This window comes from Acinonyx jubatus, chromosome B1, assembly GCF_027475565.1.
Source record: "Acinonyx jubatus isolate Ajub_Pintada_27869175 chromosome B1, VMU_Ajub_asm_v1.0, whole genome shotgun sequence".
Classification (NCBI taxonomy): Eukaryota; Metazoa; Chordata; class Mammalia; order Carnivora; family Felidae; genus Acinonyx; species Acinonyx jubatus.
This window is the reverse complement of record NC_069382.1, coordinates 199,691,965-199,713,121: the sequence shown is the minus strand read 5'-3', so window position 1 is coordinate 199,713,121 and position 21,157 is coordinate 199,691,965. Positions and strand designations below refer to the sequence as shown.

Here is a 21,157-nt window from a genome sequence, read left to right as displayed (position 1 = left end):
AGACGTTTAACTGACTGAGCCACCCAGGCTCCTCTAGATTTTATTTTTAAATAATGTCTACACTCAGCATCATCAGGCTCAAACTTTACAACCCCAGGATCAAAAGTTGCATGCTATACCACCTGAATCAGCCAGGTGCCCCCTAGCTTAGTATTTATTTTTAAAATTATTTTTTCATTTATAGCTAATTCCTTTTATGTTCTAATTCCTTTTATGTTCCTTCGTGAATTTTTCTAATTAAACGTTTTTTCATATCTTCTATTATTAATACTTTTCTTTACCTTTCTTTACTGTTTATGAAGCAGTAGGTTATCGTTTTCGTCTGTTTTGCATACAGATCTTTCTTGTGTGATTTCCTTATCTGTAGGGATGTGATTCTGCGCTTCTTTCTTAAAATAATTTTTGGGTGGTATTTGATCATGGTATGTTTTTGTTCACTTTTACACGAAACTTGGTTTTCTTGGAGATTCCTTGTTTAGGCAGGCTTTTCTAATGTCATGGCTCTAGAGCTCCCTCTTCTGTTTTTTCTCAAAGTGGTAAAAAAATATGGCAGTTTGTTGAATGAAGTTGGGTCCTGTTTCCCTTCCTTGCTTTTATCTGGACTCTTCTGTTTTCTTTATAGTTCTGTGCTAGTCAGTTTGGGTTCGAATTACCATATATTTCTTAGTGTGAGGCCTTGTCCTAAAAGACAATTTTAAATGGTTAGTTTGGAGAATTTTTAAGGATTTAAGTGTGCAGAACTCCTCTTGGTTCTAGCTGCTGTTCTCAAATTGGCCCTCTGAGCTTTGTAGTGAGTTCCTGATGGTTCTTTTGAGGGTCTTAGGTTCAACCAATGGTCCATGGTTCCTTCTGCTTCCTCCTACATGTGTGCTGATATACACTGTTGTCTTTGTCAACCCTGCCCAATTATATTTTCAGTTTTGTGAGTCTACCTTATTACCTAGTGTTGTTGTAGATATCATTCTTAGGTTTTTGGCTTTGATATCTTAGTTGCTGTAGTTAATTTTTTTGTGGAGGGTTGGAATAGAGATTTAGTAAGACTCAAAAACTGTCCCATCACTGCTACCATCTTCTGAAAATCTTCTGAAAAACAATTTTTAAGAATTGAAGATCTAGGGGGTACCTGGCTGGCTCAGTTGGAAGAGCATGCAACTCTGATCTCAGGGTAATGAGTTTGAGCCTCGAGCCCGACGCTTGGCGTAGAGATTACTAAAATAAATAAAACTTTAAAAAAAGAATTAAAGATCTAAAGTAGATGATTGACCTATGTTAAATCAAGATGATAGGTGGTTTTTGGTATTGTTCTCTATATTTTTCTGTATGCTTAAGATAGTTTATGATTAACAAGATTCAAATCTAGCAACATGTAATGAGTCGTGCAAATACTTTTTTTCCTTCCTTTCCAGTGTGTGTCTTTGTTTTTTTTCCTTTTTCTTGCCTTATTGTGTTAGTTAGGATCCCTACCTAGTATAGTATTCAGTAAGAATGCCAGAGTATACATCCTTACGTAGTTCCTGGCCTTGGGAGAAAAACATTCAGTCTTTCATCATTATGTTTGATGTTAGTGGTGGATTTTTGTAACTGTCCCTTATTAAGTTGAAGACAGTACCTTCTATTACCAATCTGCGGAGAGTTTTGGGTGATGAATTTTATGAACTGCTTTTTCTGTATCTATTAAAATGATCCCATACTTTTTCTTCTTCAGTATAGTGAATTATATTGATTGGTTTTTGAATGCTGAACCAATCTTGTGTGGCTGAGATAATCCCCCTCATGATGTATTATTCTTTGAATTTTTAAAAAATGTTTATTTTTGAGAGATAGAGCATGAGTGAGGGAGGGGCAGAGAGAGGGAGACACAGAATCGGAAGCAGACTCCAGGCTCTGAGCTGTCAGCACAGAGCCTGACATGGGGCTCGAACTCACGAACCATGAGATCATGACATGAGCTGAAGTTGGATGCTTAACTGACCCAGCCACCCAGGTGCCCCTATTCTTTGTATTTATTGCTGGATTATTTGCTCAAAGTTTGTTAAGTAATTTTAGTCTCTGGTCATGAGAGATACTGGTCTGTTTTTTCTTATAATGTCATGTAACAAAATATCTTTGTATGGTTTTGGTATCAAGATAATGCTGGGCCTGATAGAATGAATTGGAAAGTGTTCTGGAAGGGTTTGTGTAGAATTTTTGAGAAGAGTTTGTATAGAATTGGTATTATTTCTGACTTAAATGTGTGGTAGAATTCATGGTGATGTCATCTGGGCCTGGAGTTTCGTTTATGGAAATGTTTTTAACTGCAAATTCAGCTTAATGGAAACAAGGGTATTCAGGATGTCTGTTTCTTCTGGAGTGAGCTTTTGATAGCTTGTGTGTTTCAAGGATTCTGTCTTTTTCATGTAAGTTAAAACATATGCTGATATAATTAGTTGTTCGTATTATCCTGTTATTATCCTTTTAATGTCTGTAGGATATGTAGTTATGTCCCTTCTCTACTGCTTCATAGTGTAATTTCTACCTCCACTGTGTTTTTTTTGGAGTCTCCCTAGAGGTGTATTTTATTTTATTTCATTACATTTTTCATTTTCTTTTATTTCATTAGTTTATTTTTAATCTTCTCAAGATTAAATCAGTTTTCCTCTATTTTTCTGTTTGATATCTCCTTTTCTCTTTATTACTAATTTTTTCTTCTTGTTTTTGGATTTTACTTTTTTTAGTAAGGTGAAACTAGATCATTTAAAAAAAAAACTTTCTTCTTTTCTAATATATATGTTTTCTACTGTAAATTTCCTGCTAAGAATTGCTTGACTGTATCCCATAAACTTTGCTACCATTTTGTTCTTGATTTCTAACTTAGCTGTATTAATGTTGGGGAACATGATCTTTATGAAATAGTCTTTGAAGTTTTCAAGACTGACTTGTAGCCTTGTGTGGAAGATTCATGTCTCAGGATTATTATTATTTGCTTTATATTTGATAAGGAATAGTAAGTCTTTGAGTTTGTTTATCTTCTATTTCAGGTCTTGGTATGGTGACTCCTGTGAATGATCTGAGAGGGTCTGATTCAATCGCCTATGACAAAGGGGAGAAATTATTGCGGTGTAAGTTGGCAGCATTTTACCGACTGGCAGATCTTTTTGGATGGTCTCAGCTTATCTACAATCACATCACAGTGAGTATTAAGTGGGGTAGTAACTGAGTGGTAAATGGAATGTTATGTGTCTGACATCACTGCTTCCCATTTAGGAGAAGAGGAGAGTCGCCTGAAGTAAATCTTAGAACACTTTCTTTCTGATTCCTGATTGCAGAGTATTATAATCTGAGAATTACCCACTTTGAATTAAAAATTATGAGAATAGTAGTTCTTTAAAACTCCTTTCTTGCATGCTAATCTAATAACTGTTTACCAAAGTGCAGTGGTCCTCCATTACATAGGGTTTTGCTTTCCACGGTCTCCGTTACTGTAGTCAACCAGCCCAGAAGCAGGTGATCCTCCTGGCGTATCGTCAGGTCAGCAGCAGCCTCACGCTGCATCACCTCCCGCATCACTCACCTCACTTGGTGTCCACGTGTCGGCACTTCATCATCTGTCATCGTTGCAAGAAGGGTGAGTACAGGACAGGAAGACATTTTGAGAGAGCGAGGGAGACCACATTCTTGCAACTTTCATTACAGTGTATGTTACACTTGTTCTAGTTTATTATTAGTTGTGTTGTGAACCTCTTACTGTGCCTAATTTATAAATTAAACTTTATCGTAGGTATGTAAGTGTAGGAAAAAACAGTGTATGTAGAGTTTAGTATTGTCTGCTGTCCACAGTTTCAGGCATCCGTGAGGGTCTTGGAACGTCTCTCCCATGGATAAGGAGGAGCTATGTATAGGCAGTTCCCAAAATTCTTGATATGCCTAAAAACCTAAGAATGAAGGTATTTTTTTTCCTACTCTGACCAAAGCCTTCTATTTCTCATAGTTATTTATTTCTTCAGCTACTCCAGTTTTAGCTATTTTTCAACATGATCAGGACTTCTGTTTTCTTCAGTTGATTTTGCAGTGAATATTTATTGCGTGTCTCTTGTAAATATTTATTCAGTACAAGCCTTGTTCTAAGTCTGGGGTTATATCAGTGAATGTGACAAGTCCTGCCTCTGTGGATCTTCCTTCCTGCATCCCTGTCCACTGGCCCACATTCACTCCCTCTTTGGTCCAGCTTGGATTTCCTGGTGCTACATCATTTCGGTAACGCTCTTTGCCAATGCTGTCCTCTCCCTCCTGCACCCAAACAGCTAATCCTGCTGCAGAGAGTCTCAACAGGGCCCACAGGCCTTCTCTGTAGGTTACAGACCCATGACACTGCCTGGCACCGTAGGACGTCTCACTTAGGAGCTCACTCACTACTCTCTCACTACTCTCTCTACTACCGTCTTCGGAACTCCTGACCTCTTTTCTTTTTAAAAAAAAATTTTTTTTTAATGTTTATTTATAATTTTTGAGAGAGACAGAGGCAGGATGCGAGTGGGTTAGGGGCAGAGAGAGAGGGAGACACAGAATCCGAAGCAGGCCCCAGGCTCCGAGCTGTCAGCCCAGAGCCTGACGCGGGGCTCGATCTCATGAGCTGTGAGATCATGACCCGAGCCGAAGTCGGACACTCAACCGATTGAGCCACCCAGGCGCCCCTGACCTCTTTTCTCTTATCAAATGACCACAGTGTGTCACAGAGAAAAGGGGAACGCCTGATTGATGTTTGTACCCATTCTGTGCTCCTGAGCACCTCCTTCCTACCTGCAGCCAAACTTTGTTTCCCAGTTGGAATTTCATCTCTCTTGCCTTCTTAGATTCCTAATGCACCATCAGCCTTCTATTTTTTTCTTTGCTTTTCCAAAGAGATAATCTTTCCTTGACTCTTAAACTGTTCCAGTCTGTTTCTTCATTTATTTTCCTTTGTTGAATATTTCAAATTTTTAGTACAGTGCCTACCAATAGCAATAAGTGCACTTCACAGGGATGTCTAAAGAGGAAGTTGTAATCCTGCCGATACTCTTACCTTCTTCAGGCAACTGGTGTTAACAGCTGTTTAAATCGTTTTACCCTTTTCTCTATACCCAGCACACGTGTAGGTGGTGTGCACATGTGGACTTGTAAGTGGTGCTGGGCTCAGTTCCAGCGTGGACTCCAGGGTGGCGGTCTGGAACCCACCTTTGTGACCAGTGCACTGTGCTTGTGGCATGTGATGTGGATCTTTCCAGAGATACCGAGTTACTCTCCCCTCCGTCTCTTCCCCCTGTTGCCCTTAAAGTTCGCTTTTCAAAACGCAGACCTGGCCCTGTTGTATCCACACTGTCGTGCCTGTTGTATGCACACTGTCGTGCCTGTAGGACGCTGCCTCCACCCTAGTGCCCCTGCTTTATTTCCCCCGAAGCAGTTCCCATCATCCATACTTGACTTTTGCCTTTTGTCATCCGTCTCCACTCATGGGAACACTGACTCTGTGAAGGGTGCCTCTGTTGTGTTTCCTGTTGTGTCCCCAAGACCAGGAGCTGTGCTGGGCGTACAATAGGCATACAGTGAACTCTAGGGTGAAATCCCCCAGGCCGAAATCTGGCCTCAGTAAAAACATCAAACAGGAACTCCGTGGTGCCTTTTGGTGTTTGGTCAGAAGGTCCCCTTCACCTGCCAGAAGTGCCAGTTCTGTTTCTAGTGCCTGCATGGAAATTGCTGGCACCTGAGGCTGATTATGCCTGACCAAGTGCTCTGTGCAGAGATTTAATGCTCAGTGGTTGGCTAAGAATTAGTTCCATGAAAATGTTACAGCTGTAATAGGAAATGTAATCCTTGGCTTTAATAATACTTTCACATTTTGGGGGGGGGTGTTTAAAATGCTGTTTACCAGTAGTCCTGGTATGAATGCTATTTAAATAAGTTTAAATTGCTGAAATTGCTCCCCCTGCCCTTTATTCAGGACTTGGCAGAATTAAAACATTAGTTAAATGTTTACTATTCTGTAGATGATCTGTGTGGCCCTTAATACTGAGTAAAAAAGATTTTTAAGCACCAAAATATTTCCTGTATCTTGTGAGCTAGAGAATCTTTGAGGGAAAAAGTTTTATTTTTGTTTATTTTAACTACTTGTGGTATACATTTTTTGTATTATAATCTAAATGTTACCGTATAAACACTTAACAGCAAAGAAATACTAACGATATTTATCAGTGCAACCAGAAAGTGCGAACAGGTCATGGTGACCTTTCTGGGAAAGAGGGCCATAGGGATTTTCTGCTGAAGGGATTTAGAGTGCTGGCAGGCATTAGGAGATTGGAGATGATTGTCTGAATTAGATCTCTGTCTTAAGATCGCATTAGGTTTAGAGAAGCTTTGGGGGGTGTCAATAGCTGGGGTCTTTCCGTCCCTAAATGCCTCTGGTGACAGTGGAGTGCTGGGTTCAGCTCCATGTGGACTCCAGGGAATGCTAAACCTCAGGTGGTGGTCTGAGCCCACCTTGTGACCAGTACACTGTGCTTCTGGGACATGATATGGATCTTTGCCAGAGATACTGAGTTGGGTGTATTTGGTTTTCAGTGAGTGACCTTAAAATTTGTGACATGAGTAGTCAATCTCAGTGAGGGTAACGCCAGTCTCTTAGACACCAGAAACCTTACTTGGAGGGGCACCTGGGTGGCTCAGCCAGTTAAGTGTTAGACTTTTTTTTTTTTTTTTTTTTAATATTTATTTTTGAGAGCACGAGTCAGGGGAGGGGAGAGAGACAGAGAATCCCAAGCGGACTCTGCGCTGGCAGTGGGGCTTGAACTTATGAGCCGTGAGATCCTGATCTGAGCCAAAATCAAGAGTCAGACGCTCAACTGACTGAGCCACCCAGGTGCCCCGTGTCGGATTCTTGATCTCAGCTCTGGTCTTGATCTCAGCTCTGGTCTTGATCTCCGGGTCCTGAGTTCAAGCCCTGCATTGGGCTCTGTGCTGGGTGTGAAGCCTACTTAAAAAAAACAAAAACAAACTTACATGGAAATATCCTTCACTCTTTTTTCACTTTACATCTGTATTTAGCATCTTTTCTTTCTTTCTTTTTTTTTTTTTTAATTAATGTTTGTTTTTGAGAGAGAGAGAGACCAAATGCAAGCAAGGGGAGGGGCAGAGAGAGGGAGACACAGAATCCGGAGCAGGCTCCAGGCTCTGAGCTGTCAGCACAGAGCCCAGTGTAGGGCTTGAACTCATGAACCACAAGATCATGACCTGAGCCGAAGTCAGAGATGCTTAACTGACTAAGCTACCCAGGTGTCCCAGCACTTTTTCCTTTTTTTGCTTCAGACTCAGAAAATCATATTTTAAGCTTTTTCCATTAAAATATGTAGATTTATTAGGCTCACTCTTGGAAATACATGTTAACGAAATATGTCAAAGAAGAAAAAGTGATAGCATTATTTATAATAATAAAGTTTGAGTCTGAATATCCAATGGTAGGTGGAAAATGCCCCAGTTATTCAACATCAGTTTGAGGGAATGTTACATACTATGAAAAATACATATATAGACCATGTGGAAAAAATGAAAAATAGTTATTACAGAAGAGGGAATATAAAATGTATACTGTTTATAACTATGAATTATGCCATAGAGACTAGGAAACAAGAAGTCATTAAAAAATGGTATGTAATAGTTTTTTAATGTGGAACCTGATAGTATGCTTGTAAAGTTTATAGGGAAGACGAAGTCCAAGAATGGCTAAGATGAACTAAGTGAGAGTTTTTTCCTATTAACTGAATTTGTAAAAGTGATACTAATTAAAATAGTGTGTTTTGGGCAAAGGAAGAGACAGACCAGTGGGACAGAACCGAGCCCAGAGCTGGATCTCATTTATTGAAATCAGAGGCACAAAAGAGTCTGTGTTGCAGAGCAGCATGGGAAGAGTGCACTAGGCAGTAATTGGTGCTGGCACAGTTGGAGTGAAAAATTGAAATTGGAAAGTTGCATTGGATTCCCACCTTATATATTTATACCCACAAAGGAATTCCAATGAATTCAGAATTAAATGTGAGAGGTAACACTTTAAAAATTTTAGAATGGGGGTGCCTGGGTGGCTCAGTTAGTTGGTTGAGAGTCTGACTTGTGCTCAGGTCATGATCTCGCAGTCCATGAGTTTGAGCCCCGTGTCAGGCTCTGTGCCGACAGCTTGGAGTCTGGAGCCTGCTTCAGATTCTGTGTCTCCCTCTCTCTCTGCTCCTCCCCCACCCACGCTTTGTCTCAAAAATAAATAAATACTAAAAAAAAAAAAAAAAAAAAATTTGGGATCAATATAGGCAAAAATCATTGACCTTTAACTTAATTATTTATTTTTTAATTTTTTAAAATCTTTATTTACTTTTGACAGAGAGAGAGAGAGTGCAAGCAGGGGAGGAACAGAGAGAGAGGGAAACACAGAATCTGAAGCAGGTTCCAGGCTCTGAGCTGTCAGCATAGAGCCCGATGCGGGGCTTGAACTCACCAACTGTGAGTTCATGACCTGAGCCAAGGTTGGACACTTAACTGACAGAGCCACCCAGGCGCGCCATTGACCTTTAACTTCTGACCTAAGGAAAGAGGTCTTAAGACACAAAAGCACCTATTATAAAAGAAAAGATGGGTAAATTTGACTACTTTAAAATGAACAAATTTCTTATTAAAAGATGCCATAAAGAGAGTAAAAATAGGGGTGCCTGGCTGGCTCAGTTGAAAGAGCATGTGACTCTTGATCTTGGGGTTGTGAGCTCAGACCCCATGTTGGGGGGTACAGATTACTACAAAAAAAATAAATAAACTTGGGACAAAAATCAGAGTGTGAAAAAAGAAAACCTACAACCTGGAAGATTTTGCCTTACAGGTAACTAACAAACAATTAGTATCTAGAAAAGATAAAGAACTATGAGTATGAAAAGGACAAACCAGTATGGTCATTTTGTGACCAAAAGACAAGAAAGGAATTGCACAGAAGGGGAAATAAGATGGCTCATAAAAATATGAAAAGTTGCTGAACTCATTACTAACCAGGAAATTATAAATTAAAACCACAATGGAATACCATATCACAGACATCAGATTTTAATTTTTAAAGAAGATAATAGTAGAAGCACATTACTGGCAGGAGTGTCTATTTAATTAGGCTCTCTGAAGGTAATTCGGTGTCGCTCTGGAGAAATTTGACCATGTATGCTAGGAGGCAGGTGCAAGAATGTTCACAGCGTTTTTAGTAGCAAAATGGGAATCATGGCCATTGACAGAAGAATGGATACATAAATCGTATACTCATCAGTGGACACTCTACAGCAATGGAAGTGAACACATGATAGGCATGTCTGTCATTGTCTGGAGGAATCTCAAAAATACTGTTGAGGAAAAAAAATGTCACTGCAAAGAAAATACAGTATGATTCCAATTAGTTGAAGTTCATAAACAGATAAAAATGAAACAGTATACTGCTGAGGGATAAATATATATAAGATAAAACTGTAAAGAAAAGGAAGAAGATGCTTAACACATAATTCAAGTTAGTGGTTACTTTTGGGAGTTGGGGGAAGGGACACGGGGCTTCCAGGATACTACACTTCCTCTGTTCTGAAGTTCGTTGAAAGATACATGGGTGTTTGATTTTTTTGTACTTAAGTGCCTTTTGTACTCATGTGCCTTCTAAATACTCTGTATGATGTTGCAAGAGAAAACTTTTAATGTAAGTAAAAATATCTGACATTTAACTTTTCCTTATTTTTCATTCCAACCAGTAGTAAATACACAAAGTAATAGTCTGCTCTATGTTTTTTGTTTTGGCCCAACTTGGAAATTGGGGGAATTGTGTGGTTTTGTTGTAGACAGTTAAAAAGGTGCATGCTTTTTAAAGTACAAGAACCGACTTTAGATATAAGCCTAGTGAACTCACCATTAATGGGAAAATATTTTCGGGAAGAATGGAAATCACGTGTACATTTTTGAAACTCAAAGAGAGCAGGGACTAGGGTAATGGGGATTTAAAGAGAGTGGGTATCATGGAGGTGGATATAGAATAGGCTCATTCATGGTCATGATTTACTGCCGTTGATCCTGTTACCGCTAGTAATAGTAATCGTGGGGAGAGGCCATGTACTGATTATTTATTGTGAGTACCAGCCCTTATCATCCCCTATTTATGGACAAGGAGGCCAGGAGAGCAGGGTCCCCAGAGCAGCACAGACCATACTTGGCAGAGCTGAGATCTTAACTAAGGTCTTAACCTGATTGTGGCTCCGCATGATGTCATCCTGAGGGAATCAGGTGAGTTTAGCATGAAAGTGACAGGAGGAGGAGGGTAGTTTCCCTGTATCTGAGAGCTAAATTGTACAAATAGGGGACTGGGTTTGTTCTGTGTTGCACGCTAGAAGAGTGAAGAGAAATTCAGGAAGACAAATTTCTGCTGTGTGAGTAAGGACGTTTTGATGATCAGGTCTTTCTTGCTTCACTTCTGGCTCGGTCCCCGCCCCCGTGGGTGGCTGTTTGCTGAATGAAGAAATGAGGCCCAGTGAGGATGTGGTGGGCGCCCCCCTGCCTCAGTACACCTGCCCCGGCAGGCCCCGGGTGTGCATCTGTTTGGACCACTATGGAAGTCACTGTGCTGGTTAGGAAGTTGTACTAAACACCCTAAGTCCTTTCCCACAGATGCCGTGCTCTGCCTGCCTGGCCCTCATTGCAGTTCTTAGACCAGCAGTGAGTGCGTCCCAACCGAATGGCTTTGGGGAATCATTTGAGTTCTCCCAGAATCATCCTAAAAATGGGCAGGACTCTTTTTTTCCTGTTGTCACTAGTATCTAGCGCAGGTACACGTTGAACGAATTGTGGACAGAAAGCAGTGGAGGAAGGGGCAGACCCACCAGGGGCACGATCATGTGTAGAAACTTTCTGAAATCCTTCATCAGCGGTAAGGAGGAGGTCTCTGTTGTTTGTGATTTTTATGATCGTTCATTATCCTGCAGGTTTTGAGGACCAGAAAGTTTTGGCTTTCACTAGTATATGCCTCCGGGATGCCACCTTCTGGCCTGTGATGCTGGTTTGGTAGCCACCAGGTGTTTTCCCTATAAAGTTAATTGTCATGAGTGTGACCAAGATGCACTTCATGCACCTGATAAATTACTACAGCGTAATGATACAAAGCTTCCGGTACCTCATAGCTTCGTGACAGATGCTGTACTTAATGTGCTTTCCTGTGTAGCTCACTGAATGCACACAAGCCTGTGTGTTTGTGGGTGGAAAGAGATGCAGATCATTCCAATTGTATTTTTGAGCTAATTTTCCTTACAGACCAGAGTGAGTCTGTGTGAGTAATTCCTTTCGGTAATTTTCCTTACAGACCAGAGTGAGCTCTGAGCAGGAACATTTCCTCATCGTTCCCTTTGGACTTCTCTACAGTGAAGTGACCGCGTCCAGTTTGGTAAGAATATCCTTTTCCTCTTGGGCGTTATGTGTGTTTAGGTCATATTAGATGATGAAACACCTAACCCTACGAGACATATAAAACCCAAGAAAGGGGACGAAGTTTATGTTTTGTGTGACTAACTCAGAAAAACTTTAGAACTAGTTATACACACTTTAAACTTTGGTTTAAATAATACCTAGTAAGGGTAATGTGAAATCCTCTTGACATTGAAAATTTTGATTTGCTTATTTTCAGGTTAAAATCAATTTTCAAGGAGATGTGGTAGATCGCGGGAGCACTAATCTGGGAGTAAATCAGGCCGGCTTTACATTACATTCTGCAATTTATGCTGCAAGGCCAGATGTGAAGTGTGTGGTCCATATTCACACGCCAGCAGGGGCCGCGGTGAGTGCGTTGCCCTGGTGGCAGCTTACATTTGAAAGCTGTTTAGTGAAAGGCACGCCACGTTTACTCACAGCTGCCCTCTTTTGAGGCAAGTCAATAAACCTAATTTTGTTGGAGTGAAGAAGGTTTTTTCCTAAGTTTGACTTTCTTAAAAGAATTTTTTTCTTTTTCTAAGGGGTCCGTATACTATCCAGTTTTGGAAAACCTGTGTGAGCGAAAGTGTCCGATAGACTTGACAGTTAGCAAATCATAGTGTATTGAGGGTGAGGTCAGATTTCAGTGTAAGTGAAGACTGCAGAGACACCTTGTTGGAGAAGAGGGGTGGGAGGGAGGGGCTCAGGCAGGCCGCAGGAGGAGGCTGTGGACTCAGAAAGGATCAGCTGGAGGCAGGAGACCTGAGCCCACTGATGGGATGTGGGGAGGAGCCAGGTGAGACAGCGAGAGGTTGAGGCCTGGAAACCCCTAGATGTTCTGTCTGGAGCCAGCAAGAGCAGGGCTGGGTCGTGAGAGGAGAGGAGGAATGGCTGTTGCAAGAGGAAGGCACAGACATCGTAGGCTGTTAGGAGACTGGCCTCCGAGCCTAGAACTTTCCCAAAGCCTGCCCCTGCCCAGTCACCGAGCCCTGGCCTTTCTGGTGCCGACAGCCCAGACCTCCCAGTATGAAAATGCCCATTCCGGTATTTGGGACGGTCATGTGACAGTGAAATACTACAACTATCTAGAATTGGCTTTTTATCAGCCATTTTATTCTTTTTTTTTTTTTAACTTTTTTTTTCAATGTTTATTTATTTTTGGGACAGAGAGAGACAGAGCATGAACGGGGGAGGGGCAGAGAGAGAGGGAGACACAGAATCGGAAACAGGCTCCAGGCTCTGAGCCATCAGCCCAGGGCCTGACGCGGGGCTCGAACTCACGGACCGCGAGATCGTGACCTGGCTGAAGTCGGACGCTTAACCGACTGCGCCACCCAGGCGCCCCAAGCCATTTTATTCTTTAATGACTTTGTGGGCTTATTTGTACCACACATGGATTCAGTAATGTGGAATTATATGATGTTTTAATGTCACGCATATTGAATTGTTTTGATGCATGTTAGACCTGTCTAGTTTATTTTACTTTGAACATGTGGTTCTAGATGTGAACAGAAGAGTTTTGTTAGATCTATCCTTTTCTGAAGTTTTTTTTGTAAAAAGATGCATGCACTCCCAACCACATGCATTTTAAGGAACTATTTGAGGTCCCTTTGAGAATATGGTTCCAAACAGTTTACCATGTGATATGTTTTAAAACTTACCAAATCACTTCACTTGGTAAGGAAATTCTTCTTACAAGAAGGCTGTGAAAGGAATTTAATGCTGTATCGCCTTTTTTATTGTGGTGTCTTTTTAGGTGAACTTGTATGTGGCATTGTTGCACCCACCTCTAAACACTATTTGAATCTTTGGAAACTGTTCTTTCATCTTGGTAGAAAACCTTCAAAATTAGCACATTCTGAAGTCAGTTTGGAAATTTAAGGAAACTGAAGGGCTATATGAATGCTTAAGGTTTTTTCTACTTAAATAGAAATTTTACAGCATAATTATCCTAAACTTCAGAAATTTGCTTTTATGTAAATTTCTGGTTTTGGTTCACCTACGACCTGAGATGAAAAGTGTATCAGAACGTCTCTTTGCAGTGTCCCGATTCATTCAGGGGAAGTGATGGTCGGTCCTTGCGTTAGGGCCAGGGTCATCTTACCCTGAAACCTGAGCTCGCTTGGCATTAGGAGTTTTAAGTGCACATCACTAGCAAGCCCCAGAAGTTAAAGTTCATCCTAAGTTCATAGGTTCATTTATTTCTCAGAAGGTAACAAAATAAAATCTGTCCCCCTGTTTATTTCTTTGAGGAAAGCATGTGCCATGTCATCAACGTGTGACCCTTGATTTCCCTTCATTCATGGTGACTGCGTGTTCTCTAGGTCTCTGCGATGAAATGTGGCCTCTTGCCGATCTCCCCGGAGGCACTTTCCCTTGGAGAAGTAGCTTATCATGATTATCATGGGATTCTGGTTGATGAGGAGGAAAAAGTATTAATTCAGAAAAATCTGGGGCCTAAAAGCAAGGTCAGTGGGCATCTAATGTGGTCTTTATTTTTTTATTTAATTTTTTTTTTTAATTTTTTTTTTCCAACGTTTATTTATTTATTTATTTTTTGGGGACAGAGAGAGACAGAGCATGAACGGGGGAGGGGCAGAGAGAGAGGGAGACACAGAATCGGAAACAGGCTCCAGGCTCTGAGCCATCAGCCCAGAGCCCGACGCAGGGCTCGAACTCACGGACCGCGAGATCGTGACCTGGCTGAAGTCGGACGCTTCACCGACTGCGCCACCCAGGCGCCCCTGTGGTCTTTAAATTATAGAGGGAAGAAGAAAAAGTTAAAGTGTCAGTCTTCTTGCCTCGTTCCTTAGGGCTTTCATGTTTCTTGCTCAGGTTCTTATTCTGCGGAACCACGGGCTCGTATCCGTCGGAGAGAGCGTTGAGGAGGCTTTCTACTACATCCACAACCTTGTGGTCGCGTGCGAGATCCAGGTGGGTGGTGGCCACTGTGTTCTGTCTGCAGCTTATCTGGGTGTTTGCAGCTTATCTGGGTGTTTGCAGCGTTTTCATAGAGTTATGGTACTTGTTTTGTAGGAATGAGTCTTTGTGTAGTCTCTTTGCCAAAGATGAGCTCATGGATTTGGAAATCGACCAGAGCAAATGCCATTTCACTGGCTGAAACTTACAAATGATTACTGGGCTTTCATTTCTAGTTTTTTATTGCTCAAATACGTCAGTCGCCACCATTACAGAGCACCCGGCATCGGGCGCTTCCTAGATGTTATTACATGTTCTTTCACTTGCCCCTCACAGCACTGTTTGTGAAAAAGCACGTGCAGGGAGGCAGAGCCTTGCCCCTGGCCGCTGAGCCAGGTCTGCTCAACCCCAAGTCTGCACTCTGCATGTTACTTTGACTTACATTCAATGCAGTACTGCAGTCCCAGGCTCCTCATACGGTCTTCAAAGGCGCTCTGCTTCCCCATTTCTCCTCCAAGCATGAGTGCTCAGTATCTTTGTCATGCTAAAGACGAGCTTCTGAAAATAACCTTGTGTGTGAATAGTCTGTTGCTGTCCATCCTCCATGTTTTATTCTTACACTCTGATGACTTGGTTTCTTTTGAAACGTACATTTCTGTTTCAGTCATCTCTTGTAGTCGTCTGATCCTTCTGCCCTCAGTAACGAACTCAAACTACTGTTTGCTTGTTTTGGAAAAGGTTCGGACTCTGGCCAGTGCAGGAGGGCCAGACAACTTAGTCCTCCTGGATCCTGGCAAGTACAAAGCCAAGCCCCGTTCCCCAGGGTCCCCGGCAGGGGAGGGTACCAGCTCACCTCCCAAGTGGCAGATTGGTGAGCAGGAGTTCGAAGCTCTGATGCGGATGCTCGATAATCTGGTAAGAATGTTGCTACCACCTGACGGTAAAGCTTTTGTTCTGAAAGCAGAAGCGTTCGTGTTTTTATAGCAAGTGAAATGGCGTGAAACTGTCTTCATGCAGTATCTGAGTGCCTTCACCCTCAAAAATCATGAAGAAGCACCGGGCAATATAACTTCTAAGCTAAATCATGGCAAAATACAGAAGTGAGGGTTTCTTGTCTTCTTTTGTTGTTTAAAGGTAATCACACTTGGACTATGTGGGGACAAGAGCACAGAGAATGCCCTGCTCTGAAGTAGGCTCCTGGGTTGGGGTGCCTGGTGGTTCAGTCGGTTGAGTGTCCGACTCTTGATGTCAGCTCAGGTCATGATCTCCCGGTTCGTGAGTTTGAGCGCTGAGTTGGGCTCTCTGCTGACAGTGTAGAGCCCACTTAGGATTCTCTCTCTCTCTCTCTCTCTCTCTCAGTCCCTCCCCCACTCATGTTCTTTCTCTCTCTCAAAAATAAAAATGAAAATAACTTAAAAATAAAGGAAGTAGGCTGCTGGGTAACTTGCTCCTAGAGTAGCAGCCAGCTCGGTGCCCATCCTCCCACAAGCAAGCCATCTGGGGGTGCCTTCTACATCTGCTAGCCATGTGCTTTGTCTTTTGTTTTAATGTAAGTTCTAGCTACGTGGGGCCTGATTATTATGTTTCACAGACATTTGCTGCTGATTTACTGTGTTGGGGAGACCCCTTCCTCCAAATTGCAGGGACACGGAGCCTAGCACAACACAGAAGCTGGACGCGGTGTATTAAGCATAATAAGGATGTTCTGATGTTACCAGCAGGATGTGGTCTGTGTTAGAGGGTTCAGTGAGGGATCTCATCCATTTGCAAGCATCAGGGAGAAAACTTGATGTGGATGGCACTTGGAAGTGATCTTGGAGAGTAGGTAAAATTGTGGTATGCCGAGTTGGGAGAAGGAAGGTGTGTGCGTGACTGAAGACACTACAGTAGGTGTAGGGGGTGGGGACATGCCTTCCAGGCACTTGTCTGGTGTGAGCAGGTTCTTTAAATATTTAGGTCAAGGTGTTATAAGACGTAGGACTCTGTCTCACAGAGACGTTGGGCTCTGTGCCTGCTGTGGTGTCACGCTGTTTAGATGGAATTCGGGAGAGTCCATCATCTTTGACCTCAGGTGGTATAGACACAAGGACCTGTCCCAGGAGTGTGGGATTGAGAAGCCTCCGGAAGGGCTGGAGTCCCCATGTGTTGCTGTGGCCATGCTGGGCACCCTAGATAGCATCTCCAGGGCCAGCGGGGTGCATTTTAGCCTAGCAGGAGAGAGTCCCGACTATTGGACCAGGTCACACAGGGGAGGGGTGGCTTCGGAAGGCGGGAAGCTTAACTTTCTTGAAGATGTTGGAACACAAAGAATTCATGGATCTGATTCAGGGGTGCTAAGTGTCCTCAGGGGCTGGATTTGATTAGTCAGGGGGGAGTGAACACAGAAAGCAGAATCTTCTATAACTTCTGAATTCATTTGCCCTGTACAGGGGGATTGCATTTACTGACCATCTACTATTGTGCCAGGAGCCATTAACAGGACACAAGGAGTTCATGACCTACCCAGGGAGGTGGACAAACAGATCCCACATGTGGCCGTGCATCTGTGATCTGGGTCCTGACAGAGCACAAGGAGAGCTGTGGAGGCAGAGACACAGGGCATGGGCCAGGACTGGTCTCGGGAAGCAGGGGGAGGAGTGAGGCGCACTAAGAACATGGAAGAAGCAGCTGGAGTCAGGTGGCAGGGGCCAGTGGTGTCCCAGGTGTCAGTACTGGGAGGCAGATACCCCCAAGGGGCCCCACGAGGCAAGGAGCGCTGGGGCACCCTGTCTTACAACCTCTCTTCTTTCCTCCTGACCGTTGCTCTGGTTTCACTGTTCTTTACTTGGAAGTCAGGTAGCAATCAGAAGAGAGGACCAAGAATCGAGAATACCAGCCCACCACGTCTTGTGTCCTCAGCGCATTCTAGAAGGTGGAGAGAGAGAACTCAAAATCAGGCAATAACTCTTAATGTGATAGAGGAGGGAGAGAGAGGACAAAAGATGAATAAGTGAAGTGCTCATTGCAGGGGTGTTGGTATTCAGTGTCCCTGATGTGCACAGGTTGTTATTGTCATTTTGATATTAGAAGGCTGTGTAGTTTGTAAGAAATAATAATTATCATTACAGTCCATGTTTTAACTTAGCATTCTTTTTTTTTTTTAATGTTTATTTATTTTTGAGAGAGAGCATGAGCAGGGAAGGGGCAGAGAACGAGAGAGAGAGAGAGAGAGAGAGAGAGAGAGAGAGAGAAAGAAATACCAATCAGGCTCCGTGCTGTTAGCACAGAGCCCAGTGTGGGGCTCAAACCCACAAAACCATGAGATTGTGACCTGAGCCGAAACCAAGAGTCGAATGCTTAACTGACTGAGCCATCCAGGTGCCCCTTAACTTAGCATTCTGACTAACCATGTATGTTTGCCAGTAATTGAGTAGGGTAGACAATAGTTGAAAATTCTCATACTGTAAGAACTATTTTAACGTACACGGAAGAAATGCTGATTGCTTCCCAAACATGAAGATCTAATTCTAGCTTTTCAAAGAAGGAAGGAATCCATATGTGTATCTATAAGCCATACAGTAGGTGTGAGGTCCTAGTATTGCCTCTAGTTTTGGCTTGACAGCATTTAAAGGGGAAGATTAAAGAATAAAACCATACCCTCTGAGGATAAAATTTTGCAAAGTTCTGGTGGTTTATCCTTCCATCATGGAGACTACCCAGGAGTCTTGCCTCCCTCAGCGAGAGGAAACTTGAGTTAACAAGAACTTTATTTTTCTGAAGATAGCCTTTTTACAGTGGAGCCATTATCTTTTATTGTTCCTCAACAAAGCATGCTCATCAATGGAAAAATTGCAGGGTAGACATTTACCGATCTTCTTGAGGATTGTGGTGGGAAAACAACCACTGAGGACTGCGTTTCAGAATTGTCACCACCCTTTTTTTAATGTAGTAAAGGGATGTTGGTATGCCAGTGGTCTCCCAAAGAAGAGAAGCATCCAGAAGGGAGAGAATTCCTGAATTGGGAGAAATGTGAATGATTCTAAAGTACCTCAGCAAGCAGGACACAGGCCGGGGCCCCTCTAATGTGACAGCCCTTATTCTCCTGTCCTTTATAGTGAAGGTGCTGTGAGTGACTCGGTACAGACGTGAAACGGCGAGTCAGGAGCAAACTGAGCCAGGTCCTTGGCCTAGGGTCTCACAAGGTGGTGGCCGGGACTGGTTCCCATCAGAAGGCTCAGTGGGGCAGAACCCACTTCTGAGTTCCAGACAGAATTCTGTGGAGAGAATTCATTTTTCTTACCGCTGTAGGAGTCATGGCTGCTCGCTTCTTTAGAGCTAGCAATGGACAAAAGACTCAAGATGGGTGCCAGCCTCCTATGTAGTACATCCTGCATCACCTTTGCCAAATTCCATGGGTTAGAAGCAAGTCAGGTCCTGCCCACGCTCCAGGAGGGAGGGCGTTACAGCAGGTGGGGACCATGGAGCGAGGCGGGGGGGGGGGGGGGGGCACCATAGAGTCTGTCTGCCACACCCACCAGCTGCTATGCACTGGGTTGGAGGGAGGGGGAACACATCCTCCTTGCCTTGGAGAGATTGCCTGTGGGGATTGGCAAACAGGTTGGTCCAGCATGTGGGCTAAGTGCTATTGCAGTGATGACAGAGGTGGGAACTACTGGGGCTCAGGCCTTAAAGCCTAGTAGTAAGTGGTCATGAGGCAGAATTGAAGGTTGATCTCGAAGATTGTTACATTCAAAGAAAGAACCAGGTTTCACGAGGTGTACTTGTTTGGCCTTCCCCAAAGATTATTACGGTATCTTATCTAAACTTTATCTTAAAAGGTAAAAAAAAAGAAAAGAAAAAGAAAAAAAATTAAGTATGTTGTTTAATACGATCTTTACTGTAGACAGCAGCAAGTAAGCCCATTTAAGTATTCAGTTTATTAGTATTCAGTTTAGTAACTTTTAAAAACTGGGGGCACCTCAGTGCCTCAGTTGGTTAAGTGTCTGACTCTTGGTTTTGTCTCAGGTCAGATCTCATGGTTCCTGAGTTCAAGCCCCATATTGGGCTCTGCGCTGACCGTGCGGAGCCTGCTTGGGATTCTCTCTCCCTCTGCCCCTCCCCCATTTACACACATGCACTTGTTCTCTTTCTCAAAATAAGTAAACATTAAAAAATTTTTTAAAAACTGAACACACTGTAGAACCAGTATCCAGATCAAAAAACAGTAGCACGGGGGGGGGGCCTGGCTGGCTCAGTCGGTAGAGCATGTGACTCTTGATCTCAGGGTTATGAGTTCAAGCCCCCCGTTGGGCGTGGAGCCTATTGAAAACAACAGCAGCAGTGATGACAGAACAGCACCTCAGAATCCCCTGTACCCTTTCAGGTGCTTCTTTCTGTAATTTTTATAAGTGATGAGTGGAATAGTGTTCTTTCGCATTTGGTTTCTTTGACTCAGCATCACATTTGTGAGGTTCATGCTAATGTTGCACCTGGTGATGGAGCATTTGCTCTGAATCCGGCCCCCTAGTCCGTTGCGTGGATGCTGCAGTTTGCCCATTCTGGTGTTGCTGGCTTTGTCTAATCTGCGGTCAGGATTTTGGTGAATGTTTGTGCGTCTCTGTCGGCATGTATCTGGGAGTGCGGAGTTGTCGCACGTGTGCCTGTCCAGCTTTTGTAGGTATTTCCACGCAATTCCCCAAAGTGAAACTGTTGTGAGATCTGGCATGTTGATGGTCTTTCATTCTCTTTGGACCCTAGGGTTACAGAACTGGCTACCCTTACCGATACCCTGCTCTGAGAGAGAAATCTAAAAAGTACAGCGATGTGGAGGTTCCTGCGAGTGTCACAGGGTACTCCTTTGCTAGTGACGGGGATCCGGGCACTGGCTCCCCTCTCAGACACAGTTTTCAGAAGCAGCAGCGAGAGAAGACAAGATGGCTGAACTCTGGCCGGGGTGACGATGCTTCCGAGGAAGGGCAGAACGGAAGCAGTCCCAAGTCGAAGACTAAGGTGTGGACGAACATTACACACGATCACGTGAAACCCTTGCTGCAGTCTCTCTCGTCCGGTGTCTGCGTGCCAAGCTGTATTACCAACTGCTTGGTCTGTGCCTACCTTACTGTTCATAGTTAGATGATGTAGAGCAAGTTGGGTAGCTGGGGCTTCGGAGGCTTTGGGAATCTAGCCTTTCTGACCTGGATTTCGAGCAAACCTTCCTCCTTAACCTTCTTTAGCCCAAACCGGACCTGCTGTATGCGTTAGCTATAATTCAAGTGACACTGTCTGCTTGAAACTGCTTAAGATACGGAGCACTTCTTCAGTAGCCCCCACATCACCTAACCCTGTGCGTAGCGAAAATACTAAGTAACTCACACGTATCAATCTAAAAGTTGGAGCTGACGTTTAATTCAAATTATGTTCAAGGAGTCCTAATGCTTCATGCACGGAACGGTAGTTCAGTCGTAACCTGTTACTTCAGTGTTGTCGTCGCCAGACTGCGGTCTGTCCTCTAAGCCTTCAGTGTTTTCTCAAGCAGTTGTCCCTGGTGTCTCACGGGCATTTTCCCAGCTGACCTTGTCCTTTCTTGTTGGCCTCGTTCCCCGCTTGCTGTCCCAAAGCCTCCGAACGCTCTAAGCCAGCTACCTTCTGCATGGACTGTTGCATGTGAGTAGACGGCCGTAGTGGTGAGTCCTGTGGCTCCTGCTGGGTGTGGCATGACCCAAGTGCGGCGCAGGCCATCTGCAGGCACCAGCGGCAGACCCTGCGAGGCACGCTTTGTTTCCGTAATCACAGACACGGCCCT

At 43.4% G+C, this 21,157-nt stretch overlaps 1 protein-coding gene across 10 annotated transcripts in view; it reads left to right on the top strand.

The window, feature by feature from the left end:
• The window catches only part of ADD1 (adducin 1), an 84,975-nt gene that overhangs the window by 48,981 nt on the left and 14,837 nt on the right, over positions 1-21,157 (top strand). For 6 of the 10 annotated variants that reach the window (XM_027069262.2, XM_027069040.2, XM_027069382.2 and 3 more), the window contains exons 4-10: positions 3,018-3,169; positions 11,354-11,434; positions 11,675-11,824; positions 13,782-13,925; positions 14,293-14,391; positions 15,115-15,291; positions 20,113-20,457. In XM_027069262.2, the coding sequence (XP_026925063.1) occupies positions 3,018-3,169; positions 11,354-11,434; positions 11,675-11,824; positions 13,782-13,925; positions 14,293-14,391; positions 15,115-15,291; positions 20,113-20,457 (1,148 nt within the window). The remainder of the gene's footprint in view (positions 1-3,017; positions 3,170-11,353; positions 11,435-11,674; positions 11,825-13,781; positions 13,926-14,292; positions 14,392-15,114; positions 15,292-20,112; positions 20,458-21,157) is intronic. The other 4 variants (XM_027069268.2, XM_027069208.2, XM_027069622.2 and 1 more) reach the window with 1 other exon arrangement.